This window comes from Oncorhynchus nerka, linkage group LG13 (genome assembly GCF_034236695.1).
Source record: "Oncorhynchus nerka isolate Pitt River linkage group LG13, Oner_Uvic_2.0, whole genome shotgun sequence".
NCBI lineage: Eukaryota > Metazoa > Chordata > Actinopteri > Salmoniformes > Salmonidae > Oncorhynchus > Oncorhynchus nerka.
Genome location: NC_088408.1, coordinates 34,884,342 through 34,899,351, shown reverse-complemented (window position 1 = coordinate 34,899,351; position 15,010 = coordinate 34,884,342). Strand labels below are relative to the sequence as shown.

General features: G+C 44.1%; 1 protein-coding gene across 2 annotated transcripts in view; it reads right to left on the bottom strand.

Annotated features, from left to right (window-relative positions):
• LOC115139439 (solute carrier family 35 member F1) overlaps nucleotides 1-15,010 on the bottom strand; it is a 105,739-nt gene that overhangs the window by 74,733 nt on the left and 15,996 nt on the right. The window contains exon 1 of one of the 2 annotated variants that reach the window (XM_029676808.2): nucleotides 10,349-10,878. The exons of the other annotated variant lie outside the window; for it this stretch is intronic. Coding sequence (XP_029532668.1) covers nucleotides 10,349-10,401 — 53 coding nt within the window. The 5' untranslated portion in view covers nucleotides 10,402-10,878. Of the gene's footprint in view, nucleotides 1-10,348; nucleotides 10,879-15,010 lie in introns of those variants that run through there. 2 annotated transcript variants of the gene reach the window in all.

Here is a 15,010-nt window from a genome sequence, read left to right as displayed (position 1 = left end):
CAGCCTGGTACGGCAACTGCACCACCCTCAACCGCAAGACTCTCCAGAGGGTGGTGCGGTCTGCACAACGCATCACCGGGGGCAAACTTCCTGCCCTACATGACACCTTCAACACCCGATGTCAAAGGAAGGCCAAAAAGATCATCAAGGACAATAACCACCCGAGCCCCTGCCTGTTCACCCTGCTTCCATCCAGAAGGCGAGGTCAGTACAGGTGCATCAAAGCAGGGACCGAGAGACTGAAAAACAGCTTCTATCTCAAGGCCATCAGACTGCTAAACAGCCATCACTAACTCAGAGAGCCTGCTGCCTACATTGAGACCCAATCACTGGACACTAATAAATGGATCACTAGTCACTTTAAACAAAGCCACTTTAAATAATGCCACTTTAATAATGTTTACATATCTTACATTACTCATATCACATGTATATACTGTATTTTATACCATCTACTGCACCTTGCCTATGCCGCTCGGCCATCGCTATATACATCCATATACATATTCTCATTCACCCCTTTAGATTTGTGTGTATTAGGTAGTTGTTGGGGAATTGTTAGATTACTTGTTAGATATCACTGCACTGTCGGAACTAGAAGCACGAGCATTTCGCTACACTCACATTAACTTCTGCTAACCATTGTGTATGTGACCAATGGCATTTGATTTGATTTGACTTAAATACCGCTTACTCAATAGATTTAATTCAACCCTTCAATGCACGGTGAGAATAATGTGTGGTTAAAAAATGGACTGTGAGCCTGTCGCTGATGTCTTTGATAAGAGAGACCTATGTTCCTCCCTCCTGTTCCTTGGGAGTGCACCTCCTGTTCCTTGGGAGTGCACCTCCTGTTCCTTGGGAGTGCACCTCCTGTTCCTTGGGAGTGCATGGGCCTCTCTACCTCAGCAGGGTATCAGTCATGCTTACAGTAGCTATGTGTCAGAGGACTGTTGCCTTATTTAACTAATTGACTGAGTGGGGGATTAAGAAACTGCAAAGTGAATTTGACCAGAATAGAGACAGAGGTGGATTCACAGTAAGAATTTAAGAATTTGTTCTTAACTGACTTGCCTAATTAAATAAAAGTTTAAATGATCACAACTCTCTTAAGATTAAACAGGGTAATACTGTAGCATGTACTCTGACAATGACTTTTAAGAGGAAATTGACTTGCAGTATAAAGATGATTAATTGTGACAAGATTTTGTTATTTATGTCCAATAACATATAACCACCTCTGACTATGTAACGATGAATTGCATCTAGCTGAATCCTGTTCTGCTCATCAAACAGTAAACTGAACTCACACCAACTTTTAAACAGCTCAACACATTAAAATATTCCTTGAAGCACAGTAATTATTGAGACAACAACAACAATTCTGGACATTAACACCATAATTGCTTGTTTAAATTCATGCTCTGAAATGATCTTTCTGCACAGTTTAATAACACCACAATATTCCTACGGGCCTATGTGTCAGACAGTGCACTGCCTCCCTAACAGAGGACAATGATCCAGACACCATTTCCGTTCAGTGAAGTCCACCGGCACATTCCCTCACAGAGCCAGACAACGCTGCCTGTGTTCAATATGCGTGCCGGGGAGCAGTGGTCCACTGTGAAGGACTGCCTACCGCGCCACCCCTGAATAACTCAACAGTCACTTCACCGGAACAGTGCAGCAGTCATGGAGATGAACTGCACTGTTGTCCATTAAATGTGATATGGATATGCTTAGCTCGGGCTATATCCTCTCAATAATATCAAGAAAAACACGACTAGAAGAAAAGCCCAGCATATAAAACACCATGTGTGTCGTCAACGGCTCGTCACGCTTCCTGTGTCTTCTTCCTGTTTCCGACGTAGCTAACCCATTGGGTAGGTACTGCTCATCGGTTGTCGATCAATCTTTGCAGAGATGAATGTGTTATCGGCTGTTATCTTTAATTGGTAGCTGTTTCAGTTAATTGCTTTAATAAACCCCTTGAGGGAACATGAAGAGTTCATTTGTAATGACCTTGTCAACATGACGGGTGAAGAGCATCAGTCCGAGAGGCAAACAGACAGATAGAGGCGGGCTGGGTTGAAGAGATGGAGAGACAGATAGAGAGACAGATAGAGGCAGGCTGGGTTGAAGAGATGGAGAGAGAGAGAGAGAGAGAAACAGATAGAGAGACAGATAGAGGCGGGCTGGGTTGAAGAGATGGAGAGACAGATAGAGAGACAGATAGAGAGACAGATAGAGGCGGGCTGGGTTGAAGAGATGGACAGACAGATAGAGAGACAGATAGAGGCAGGCTGGGTTGAAGAGATGGAGAGAGAGAGAGAGAGAGAGAGAGAGAAACAGATAGAGAGACAGATAGAGGCGGGCTGGGTTGAAGAGATGGAGAGACAGATAGAGAGACAGATAGAGAGACAGATAGAGAGACAGATAAAGAGACAGATAGAGAGACAGATAGAGAGACAGATAGAGGCGGGCTGGGTTGAAGAGATGGAGAGAGAGAGAGAGACAGATAGAGGCGGGCTGGGTTGAAGAGATGGAGAGACAGATAGAGAGACAGATAGAGAGACAGATAGAGGCGGGCTGGGTTGAAGAGATGGACAGACAGATAGAGAGACAGATAGAGAGACAGATAGAGAGACAGATAGAGAGACAGATAGAGGCGGGCTGGGTTGAAGAGATGGAGAGAGAGAGAGAGACAGATAGAGAGACAGATAGAGGCGGGCTGGGTTGAAGAGATGGACAGACAGATAGAGAGACAGATAGAGGCAGGCTGGGTTGAAGAGATGGAGAGAGAGAGAGAGAAACAGATAGAGAGACAGATAGAGGCGGGCTGGGTTGAAGAGATGGAGAGACAGATAGAGAGACAGATAGAGAGACAGATAGAGAGACAGATAGAGAGACAGATAGAGAGACAGATAGAGAGACAGATAGAGAGACAGATAGAGGCGGGCTGGGTTGAAGAGATGGAGAGAGAGAGAGAGAGAGAGAGACAGATAGAGAGACAGATAGAGGCGGGCTGGGTTGAAGAGATGGAGAGAGAGATAGAGGCGGGTTGGGTTGAAGAGATGGAGAGAGAGACAGATAGAGGCGGGCTGGGTTGAAGAGATGGAGAGAGAGAGACAGATAGAGGCGGGCTGGGTTGAAGAGATGGGGAGAGAGAGAGAGAGAGAGAGAGAGAGACAGATAGAGGCGGGCTGGGTTGAAGAGATGGGGAGAGAGAGAGAGACAGGGCATCCATTGACAGACGTGTTCTCCCAGTAGCACACTGATACATAACGACAGCAAACGGCACCATGAATGGCCGTCAAAAAGACATGGCTATTATTAAAAAGACGTTGAAGAGTATACCTGAAAACAGAAAAGAACAGAATGGGGACAAAAAGAAAGAGAGGGGGGGGGGGGGATCTCTAAGTTAGCACAAGCAAGGTCAATTATTCCTATTAAATGAGCATGTACCCTTTAATGGAACATTTGTCGATGAACTCAGCCCACTCCCCGAGGAGGATGTCACAAAGCACATAACATTTGACCAGAAATTCCTCATTGTTCTGTGTAGCCATAATCACACGGTCTCGATAGAAAACGAAAGAGTGAACGCTGAAAAGAGTGGTAGCAATGTAGTACCACATAGCAATGACTGGAGTAACAAGGCAGCTATTATGAAGTCGCTGAATTACGACCCGACCCGCAGGACAACAGGGTGAGAAGGGGTCAATGTGTGCCATGACTTGCAGATGAATGAATAAATCTCTCAGCTACAGTACGGTATTCAGTCTCAGGCTAAAAAACAGTTTGATTAAAGCGTATAGTGTTATATAGACCAACATGACTGCGAAAATCGTGCCACTAGAAACCCCCTTCAGATCAACAGCGTCAACCTCTCCAGCCGTCGATGAGAACAAAGGGCTGCTGCCTCTGGGGTCTTTTCCTTCTCTTGAACATGTCTCTTCTCTCAAAAACGAGTAATTACAAAATACAGCACCAGTCAAACGTTTTAGAAGACCTACTCATTCCAGGGATTTTCTTTATTTGGACTATTTTCGACATTGTAGAATAATAGTGAAGACGTCCGAACTATGAAATAACACATATGGAATCATGTCGTAAGCAAAAAAAGTGTTCAACAAATCAAAATATTTAGATTTGAGATTCTTCAAAGTAGCCACCCTTTGTCTTGATGTCAGCTTTGCGCACGCTTGGCATTTTCTCAACCAGCTTCACCTGGAATGCTTTTCCTTCACTCTGCGGTCCAACTCATCACAAATCTCAATTGGGTTGATTGTGGAAGCCATGTCATCTAATACAGCACTCCATCACTCTCCTTCTTGGTTAAATAGCCCTTACACAGCCTGGAGGTGTGTTTTGGGTCATTGTCCTGTTGAAAAACAAATAATAGTCCCACTAAGCGCAAACCGGATGGGACGGCGTATCGCTGCAGAATGCTGTGGTAGCCATGCTGGTTAAGTATGCCTTGAATTCTAAATAAATTACTGACAGTGTCACCAGCAAAACACCCCCACACCATCACCATAGCATCACCCACCTGTAGCACGCGCTCCAGCAGGTATATCTCTCTGGTCACCCCCAAAACCAATTATTTCTTTGGCCGCCTCTCCTTCCAGTTCTCTGCTGCCAATGACTGGAACGAACTACAAAAATCTCTGGAACTGGAAACACTTATCTCCCTCGCTAGCTTTAAGCACCAACTGTCAGAGCAGCTCACAGATTACTGCACCTGTACATAGCCCACCTATGATTTAGCCCAAACAACTACCTCTTTCCCTACTGTATTTAAAAAAATATATATATATTTTGCTCCTTTGCACCCCATTATTTTTATTTCTACTTTGTACATTCTTCCACTGCAAATCTACCATTCCAGTGTTTTACTTGCTATATCGTATTTACTTTGCCACCATGGCCTTTTTTTTGCCTTTACCTCCCTTATCTCACCTCATTTGCTCACTTCGTATATAGACTTGTTTATACTGTATTATTGACTGTATGTTTGTTTTACTCCATGTGTAACTCTGTGTCGTTGTATTTGTCGAACTGCTTTGCTTTATCTTGGCTAGGTCGCAATTGTAAATGAGAATTTGTTCTCAACTTGCCTACCTGGTTAAATAAAGGTGAAATAAAAATAAATAAAAATAAAATCACACCTCATACTCCATGCTTCTTGGTGGGAACCACACATGCAGAGATCATCCGTTCACCAACTCTGCATCTCACAAAGACAAAAAATCTCAAATTTGGACAGATTTCCACTGGTCTAATGTCCATTGCTTGTGTTTCTTGGCCCAAGCAAGTCTCTTCTTGTTATTGGTGTCCTTTAGTAGTGGTTCCTTAGCAGCAATTCTACCATGAAGGTCTGATTCACACAGTCTCCCCTGAACAGTTGATGTTGAGATGTGTCTGTTACTTTAACTCTGTGAAGCATTTATTTAGGCTGCAATTTCTGAAGCTGGTAACTCTAACGAACCTATCCTCTGCAGCAGAGATAACTCTGGGTCTTCCTTTTTCCTCTGGCAGTCTTCATGACAGCCAGTTTCATCACAGTGCTTGATGGTTTTTGCAGCTGTACTTGAAGAAGTTTTCAAAGTTCTTGAAATGTTCCAGATTGACTGACATGATGGGCTGTCATTTCTCTTTGCTTATTTCAGCTGTTCTTGCCATAATATGGACTTGGTATTTTACCAAATAGGGCTATCTTCTGTATACCTTTTCCTTCAATTGTCACAACACAACTGATTGGCTCAAACGTATTAAGAAGGAAAGAAATTACACAAATGAACTTTTAACAAGGCACACCTGTTAATTGAAAATGCATTCCAGGTGACTAGTTCATGAAACTGGTTGAGAGAATGCCACGAGTGTGCAAAGCTGTCATCAAGGCAAACGGTGGATACTTTGAAGAATCTCAAATATAAAACATATTTTGATTTCTTTAACACTTTTTTGGTTAGTTCATTATTCCATATGTGTTATTTCATAGTTTTGATGACTTCACTATTATTCTACAATGTAGAAAATAGCAAAAATTAAGAAAAACCCTGGAATGAGCAGGTGCGTCTAAACTTTTGACTGGTAACTGCAGAACCCCAGGATCAGACCAGAGCCACATTTCACTGAATTGACTCCCCAAACTGGGAGTGAGAACATGGCCCCGGATGGAGCTGTGAGAGAAGAGAGTCTGGCTGTCAGGGGAGGATCAAGTTTATCTGGCCTGAGATGACCTCATACTATCCTGATCTTTGTTCAGGTCCAGAGCACCAAGGACAGGGGAGACGGGGAGCCTGTTTCACCCCTCTCCAGGAATTTGTGTTTCTCATAATCGCCCTGTGGTTCAATTTTTTGGAGGTTTTCTACCAGACACGGTATATCAGAAACTTCACTCCAGTGGTTCATGGATACAATGTGAAACTCTCCAGGCCATGCATAATTAATGTGCTCCTAGAGTGTAATAAAAGGGTACTCAGGCGAACCCCATGAATATTTCAAACCGATAATACCATACCTATCTGAGAGAAAAGCCAGATTGCTACATTTTGAAGTCCTCTGGGTTCTGGCAATTGAGTTTAAGGTATGATTACTCTGACAATGAGAGTAGAGCATGACAAGCACATCTGGGGTTTGATGTGAGAATGTAAAGTTGTAAAAGGAAAGTTAAGTGTGGAGAGTTTTTACGGGGAGAAATTAGCCCTGCATCAAGAATGGACTACTGTTCGCTGGGATGTCAAGAACCAGGTCCATTTCGGTCACTCAGTCTCTGCCTCTCTCCCTCACATTACTTATTGTTTGCTCCATTGCCTCTGTTTTCCACAGACAAACATCCGCTTTCCCTGTGAGGGCAGAGGGAGTGGGCTGGCGTGCCCTGGCTGTCTCTCACCCCCGCTCCCCTCGGCTGCGGCTGACTGCCTGTCTGCTTGTCTCCCCACACACACTGACACATTCCCTCTTGACTGGCCTGGGAAGTGGGAGCACCACTAGGTTCCTTTCATGTCTGTTTAGTTATAGGGAACCAATGGAATTGCAGTACTGTGGAAGGTGTTTACAACTGCATTGTGACAACTGCTTTCATTGAATCCGGTGCACTGGTCAGCAGGTCTGAGCTTCACAAGTGGTGTCTACTGATGGGACGTCCTTGTAAGGATAGGGTAGTATAGGGGTGTCGGTCTCCACGGTGAGTTGCTGTAGATGGGGAGACTGATAGGCTGAGGGATTGGATGCTAGAGGCTTGGGGCTGGGAGGGGGAAGGTGGAAGATGGAGGCTGGAGGTTTGTGTCTAGAGGCTGGAGTCTTGGGGCTGAAGGCATTGTGCTGGCAGCTGGTGGCCTGAATTAAGGTCAGAGGATAAACAGGAAGTCTTAGTGGGGGCAAGAGCAACAGAGGGGCTGTAAACATCTGCCAAAACACAGCATCTCCTGACACCAGGCAAAGGAGGATGAATCTCAGAGAGCTCAGTCTCCCCATTGCTCCTGCTCTAGTACTGTACGCAGGCACCTAGAAGATATTGTAGGAAAGATGCAGTTAACATGCAGTTCCCTGGTGCTTTCTGAGCCCCATCCAGAAGAACCTGAACTGTCCTGCTGTGGCCTGGGAGGCAAGAACACCAGTTTCCATTTCAATTGACTCTCTCTCTCTTCTTTTCCCTCCCTAATGTTAACCCAGTGAGTAAACTGCCTACGGACATAAAACGAACGATGACTGCCAAACCTGCAATATTTATCCCAAAAATACATAAACTACAAACAAAAACCCACAGCCTTGGCGTTTGAGGTGCAGCCAAGATAGTTCAAATGGAAATGATTTTGGCTCCAAGTCATCTAACACTGTAGTACCGATAATCATTACTCACTATCGCTGTGAAGAGCGTGGAAGTAAAAGGCACCGGAGAGCTGTGCTTGGGCAGGCGACGGGTGCTGATTATTTGCTAGTTTGACAGACATTTTCTTCTTCTTTCAAAGATGTAATGTGTCTTGTGCTGACAAATGTAGACACCTGAAGCAAAATAAAATTCTGCTTTAAACGTGTCAAAAGGAATAGCAAATGCACTTAAGATAAGACTGACAAAAGCACCAGACAGACACTGGCTGAATGAAACCATACAGATTGCTTTTTTTCTTCTCATCAAAGAAGTTACCAAGCCAAGTGTTTTTGTTGTGTTCTTTCAATATTTAACTCCTGTCCTCCACTTCTGGTGACAGGGGAACTGTCTAGATAAAAAAGCAGATAGCCATTATAAACAAAGAAGACAATAAACAAGTGTTTCATCCCTCTGCAAGTTCAAACAAGCTGTTCTTAAAAGCACAAAGCCATTTGCGGTGGCGAAAACACGACTAGAACTCGTGAATACAAATGTCTGTACACATTGTATGTATGTATGTATGTATGTATGTATGTATGTTTGTATGTAATAATAGTGAAGACATCAAAACTATGAAATTAAACACATGGAATCGTGAACTAACCAAAAAAGTATTTCATATTTTAGATTCTTCAAAGTTGCCACCCTTTGCCTTGATGACAGCTTGTCATTCTCTCAAGCAGCTTCATGAGGTAGTCACCTGGAATGCATTTCAATTAACAGGTGTGCCTTAATAAAAGTTCATTTGTGGAATTACTTTCCTTCTTAATACGTTTGAGCCAATCAGTTTTGTTGTGACAAGGTAAGGGTGGTATACAGAAGATAGCCATATTTGGTAAAAGTCCAAGTCCATATTATGGCAAGAACATCACAAATAAGCAAAGAGAAATGACAGGCCATCATTACTTTAAGGCATGAAGGGTCAGTCAATCCGGAAAAATTCAAGGACTTTGAAGGTTTCTTCAAGTACAGTCGCAAAAACCATCAAGCGCTATGATGAAACTAGCTATCATGGATAAGTTCATTAGAGTTACCAGCCTCAGAAATTTCAACCCAAATAAAGTATTCACAGAGTTCAAGTAACTGACACATCTCAACATCAACTGTTCAGAGGAGACTGCGTGAATCAGGCCTTCATGGTCAAAACTGCTACTAAAGGGCACCAATAAGAAGAAGAGACTTGCTTGGGCCAAGAAACACAAGCAATTGACCTTAGGCAGGTGGGATTCTGTCCTTTGGTCAAATTTGAGATTTTTAGTTCCAACCTCCACTGTGTCTTTGTGAGACACAGAGTAGGTGAACTGATGATCTCCGCATGTGTGGTTCCCACTGTGAAGCATGGAGGAGGAGGTGTGATGGTGCTTTGCGTGTCTGTAATTTATGTAGAATTCAAGGCACACTTAACCAGCATGGCTACCACAGCATTCTGCAGCAATAAGCCTTCCCATCTGGTTTGCACTTACTGGGACTATCATTTGTTTTTCAACAGGACAATGACCCAACACACCTCCAGGCGGTGTAAGGGCTATTTGACCAAGAAGGAGAGGGATGGAGTGCTGCATCAGATGACCTGGCCTCCACAATCACCCGATCTCAACAAATTGAGATGGTTTGGGATGAGTTGGACCGCAGAGTGAAGGAAAAGCAGCCAATAAGTGCTCAACATATGTGGGAACTCCTTCAAGACTGTTGGAAAAGCATTCCAGGTGAAGCTGGTTGAGAGAATGCCAAGAGTGTGCAAAGCTGTCATCAAGGCAAAGGGTGGCTACTTTGAAGAATAGTAAAAATAAAGAAAAACCCTTGAATCAGTAGGTGTGTCAGAACCTTTGACTGGTACTGTATGTATGCAGTCTCTCCCCTCCGAGGTTTTCACAGACAGGCCTTGGGGCCTCAGAGTTGTAGGATTATGTTAGTTTTTCTTCAGTCGGGCTGAGTCAAACAGAAAGTTAGCAGCACTCAGCACTCCTCCACTGTTCCATCAGTCAGTCGTCCTCGTGGCCTCCTGTCAGACATGGGCAGGCGAGTGGTGCCAGTGTTGCGCAGAGACCTTCATCTTTCATCTTTCTACCTACTTTAGGAGATGCGTATTTAATCCACGCACTGGCAGCTCCTTGAGTCCTGCAATACATCACTGTTCCAACAGCAGACACAGCAGCCAGCCACAGCAGGTGGGCAGGTTTATAATGGTGCATATTTCTAGCATATTCAACTGCCAGTCATGTGTCACAGATGGTCACACTGCTGATTATTTTGCGATTCAGCTACATCTTGGCTACTAGGCTCCTTTGAGTACACGGTATTCATGATACATGGTAAAGGTCATGAAAACCTAGTGAAACTATTGCTACAGTCCTTCAGTGTGGTGGGATAAGTGGTCCTACAAAAAAATGAAAACGATACAAGCAAAAGAGCACGTCTTGTAGACGTTTTCCAGAACAAGACACTTAAATGTTTTAGCCAATGGCTGCTTACAGTAGAAGAGTACGGAGGACAACACCAGCAGCTTGGGTGAGAGCAGAGCCCATTCCACGTTCCCCTTCTTCTCTAGACCCATATGGTGATCAAAATTCATCTCCCGGTCGTTGATATCCCAAAGCAACGCGGCAACAGTAACATCCCTGGCTGATAGAGCGGGTGAAAAGCCTGTTGAAGTCACCCTCAGGGAACACGTTGTGTGTTAATGAGCCGGGTATGGATCGGACACCCTGGGATAACTTCACGTCACCTCAAAAATCCTTCACACTCAAAAGGGAATGGATAAAGGGGCCGATGTAATCAATAGACTCTGCCTCACATACAACGCCACCAGTTCCAAGAAAATGACACGCCACGAATGTCGTTTGCGTCCTTCCGTATACATTGCATTGTCAACAACAGTGATTGCTATCGAGTTGTGAATCGATGAGATACCGGCACACCACGGTCAGGAATAAACAAGCATGTGGAAGTTTCCTCCTAATGCAATGCATTGTCATCAACCCGGGCTGTAATCGCTATCAAACTTTGTGTTGCAGTGTATGAGCACGCAACGGTCTGAAATGAGCAAGGCAATGTTCCCTTCCAAACATTCCTTAGCCTAAAATAGCCCGAATAATGGCTCCCGTGGGATGTCATTATAAGAAATAAAATTCACATAACACAGCAGGGCTTTCCACATCTCAGTGGTACGTGAGAGAGGGTCTGAAAAGACATCGCATGATAATGGTAAAGAACCCAGAGTTATGATTTAGTCATCACTTACCGTTCGTCTTTAAGACAATGCTATGTGTCAAAGACCGAATTTAAAAGCTAGGCAGAGTATGACAAATTACCCCAGTTACTAGGTTTGAATCCACAATGTTTCAAACACAAAAAAACTGCCACGGGAAGAGATACGTTTATTTTTTATATCACACTGAATACAAGGTGAAACACTTGTGCCCTGCGATATTCAAGAACATTGCGCAGTGATTTATTTGAAGACGGATTTCTTATCAGTGGAGAGAATCCTTCCGTGTCTAGTATCTCCTCATTGCCATTTGCCAATTCTAGATCACTTCTCTTCTGCCTGACGAACAGACAAACAGACAGACAGTTTAATAGACCAACCGACAGACAGAAGAAGCAGGCTACACAGCCCCCTGTACTGCTGCAGACTATATTCTAGGCCTGAGGCCCTGTGACTCAGTCGCCTCACTGTTCAGTGCCCTAAGAATAACCGTCGGGGACAGAGCTGGTGTGTCCTGTGTGTGATCTCATCATTGCGGCCCACAGAATCCCTCTTTGTTCCGCATTCATGACCCCTGGAAGAGTGCACCAGTATTTTTTTTGGGGTGGGGGGGATCACTTTCTCACACACATGGCCATTCATCTCCTATGTGTGAGGAAAATTATATGAAACAAGTCCTTATTGAGACGCGGAAGAAAGATAATGCCATGTTCTCTCTCTCCACATCTTTTTCTCTCTCCGCCCGTTTCTCCCTCCATCTTTTCCTTCCCCTCTCAACATCCCTCTTCTTCTAGCTATCTTTCCTCTCTCTCAGTGTCCTTCTTGGTCAAGCCCTCTGTCTATCTCTTCGTCTATCTCTTCCCCTCTCAACATCCCTCTTCTTCTAGCTATCTTTCCTCTCTCTCAGTGTCCTTCTTGGTCAAGCCCTCTGTCTATCTCTTCCCCTCTCAACATCCCTCTTCTTCTAGCTATCTTTCCTCTCTCTCAGTGTCCTTCTTGGTCAAGCCCTCTGTCTATCTCTTCCCCTCTCAACATCCCTCTTCTTCTAGCTATCTTTCCTCTCTCTCAATGTCCTTCTTGGTCAAGCCCTCTGTCTATCTCTTCCCCTCTACCTCCCCTTGTCTCTCCCTGTTTGTTCCGATGAGGGCTATTCCGCCAGTGTCTCTGGGAATGGACTGACTGGGTCCATGGTGGCTGGCTGGCTGCCCCGCAGACCTGACCTACAGTACTTCACTAAGCCCAGCCTCATCAGTTGGGGAGCGCTGTGGTGTGGTGTGACGAGACACTACACTCAGGAGCGTCCCAGACCCAACTAGCTAACACACAGCCAATCAGCAGAGCTTATTCATCCAGTTCAAGGCTAGCGCCACTAGCTAATTAGCTACATCCAGACAGTCAGGAATCCTACCCAGCACTCTCAGCTCTCTCGCCCACAGATTCCTATTCATCAGTGGGGCAGTGTGCTCGGCTGAGCCTGCTAAACTCCCCGGGTCCTGGGCGACTGTGGGAGGCCTGGTTTGGCTGTCTGAGAGAGTGGTCACTCTGCTTTTCAAAAACACCCGGTAGGATGGGACTATCAAACATGGAAGTGAAGTAATTAACAGACTTCCTCAGCAGATAGTTGAAAGATCTTCTCCACCACTAGATAACAGTGTCATGTGAGGTCTGGCACTTAAGGTTTAATAGTGCATATGACATATTGAATCTGCACAGTCTGAGGTTTCACTCTGACAAATATGCATCTCTGGGTTTCTCTATATGCTGGCTGGTATGGATTTACAGTCTGTGGTGCCGCTGCACTGGCACAATGCATGTTGTTGCCAATTCCATATGGCACGTGCTCAAAATGAGCAATCACAGGCGCTTAGATCAATAGTAACCTATCATCAATAAAATATGACAGTCAACATTAAATCCGTGCATTAAATAGATGTCTGAGCATATCATTTTATTTACTTACAAATCTCTGTCAATGAGGTTCGATAGTATGAAACTACATGAACTATCTTCTAGAAATGAATGACTGCTCTCCGTTGTTGGTGTAGCAGATTGTAAAGATGGAGGAGACCTAGTTATTGTGTGTCCCACCTCAACACTTTCCCCACTATTCCTCAGGAGTCACAGTAACACTTTTAATTTTTCAAAATAATGGCCCTACTCAATCCTCAGGCAGAAACATTTCCTATAGCATTTTCCTCAAAACATTCAACGTTCCTGATCGAGATTGAATTTTCTGCAGGAGTTCCTTAATGCTACAAGCCTAGGCACTGACACAGAAGTGCCCTCATATTTCCTTCAGTGACAGAGATATGAAACCTTATTTCCAGGAACAATGTTCTCTAGCAACATACTGTATTGTGCCAACACACATCAATACAACACAACACAGGAACTGACAGAAGACCTCCGTGATGGCGAGATAATGTCTTGACCACCCCTTCGTCATACTCTCGCTGTGTTGATTCCCATGTTCAGCCTTATGCATTGACTGATGGCACTGCAATTATTTTAAATGACTGCTTTGCAATTCTTAGTAATGTCAATTCTGCATTTCTTCAGTTTTATCTGTGTGCAAGAATAAATCAACTCAAACTCAAATCTCCCTGGCGTACAGACTAAGCTACGCCACATCATCCCAGACTGAGTGAGCCATTTCCCTTCCTGTCTTTGCCTGTGAAGGACAGTGCAGAGTGTATGCTACAGTAGTAGGGTCCTAAGAGTCAATCCCCCAGAATCCACAGCAAGACGGGCACGGACGGTCCAGCCCTTTTAATTAACACCTGTGCTGCGTTAACACTGCGTGCATCTCTCTCTCTCTCTCTCTCTCTCTCTCAGCATGAATACACTGGGGAGGACAGTCTCTCAAATTCAGATGACAGCAGATGAGAAAAAAAGCCCATTTCATTTCTCTTCGTCTCGCTTATCTCCCTCGCTTTCAAACATGATGAGAAAATACTGTGTGTTGGTAAGATCCTCAAGCAGGTAGCGTACTGGTATACTTCCAAGACAAGCATGAACCTTCAGTTAGAAAATCTGTTTTCCATCGTCTGCTATAGTTATTGGAGCATGAAAAATAAAGCAATAATTTTCTTAAAAAGAGTTGCCTGTAGGAATGCTTTTTTAAATGTGCAGGCACTGAATTTCCACGTTGAAAATATGTTCGGATTCCATTGGTGTGAAACAGACCAAAGCACAATTGCCACACTGGGGAAAAGGCATCAGTTCACTGAGCCATAGCCCCAAGCTATCTGCGAGGCATCAGATCCAGCAGTGTTGAAATGCACTGCAACGTCTGATTAGCAGAATATTACCACTTCAAAACAAACTTGGATAAATGTTTCACTTGCATTATAAAATAGCTGCATTAGCGGCCTACCGTCAAGCTTCTTGGTGAACTTTGGAATACACTAACATGGTAAATGTAGGCTACTAGCCTGTTGGACCAACCTGTTGGTTTAGGTCAGTAACCTAAGAATGGCACGAGGCTATAGGGTAAATCCATTTCATTTCAATCCCTTTTTGACAGCAACCCTTTTGATTTGAACAAAACCTTCCATTACATATTTGCCCAAGTGCTAAGAAACTACCTTTTTGGACCTGAATGCCAAAACGTTCACGAGATAAAGGTGTTCAAAGTTGGTATTTTACATACCCCACCATACCATGAGACATCCATGTCTTCATCACTGGGAATTATAAAGATTTATATCATTAAAAGCGTACAAACAGGGTTGTAGCTTTGACCCTATTTCACATCATCTGAGGTTTTTGTGTTGTTCCCGCCATCGGTCGATACACAACATTCTCTTGAATATAGGGTGAGTGTCATGTTTCGGCTGATAAATGTACTCAAATGTACTTGAAATTTCACCTTTCAAATGGTACCACAAAGATGGTTGGAGGTCATAGAAATATAGATATAGAAT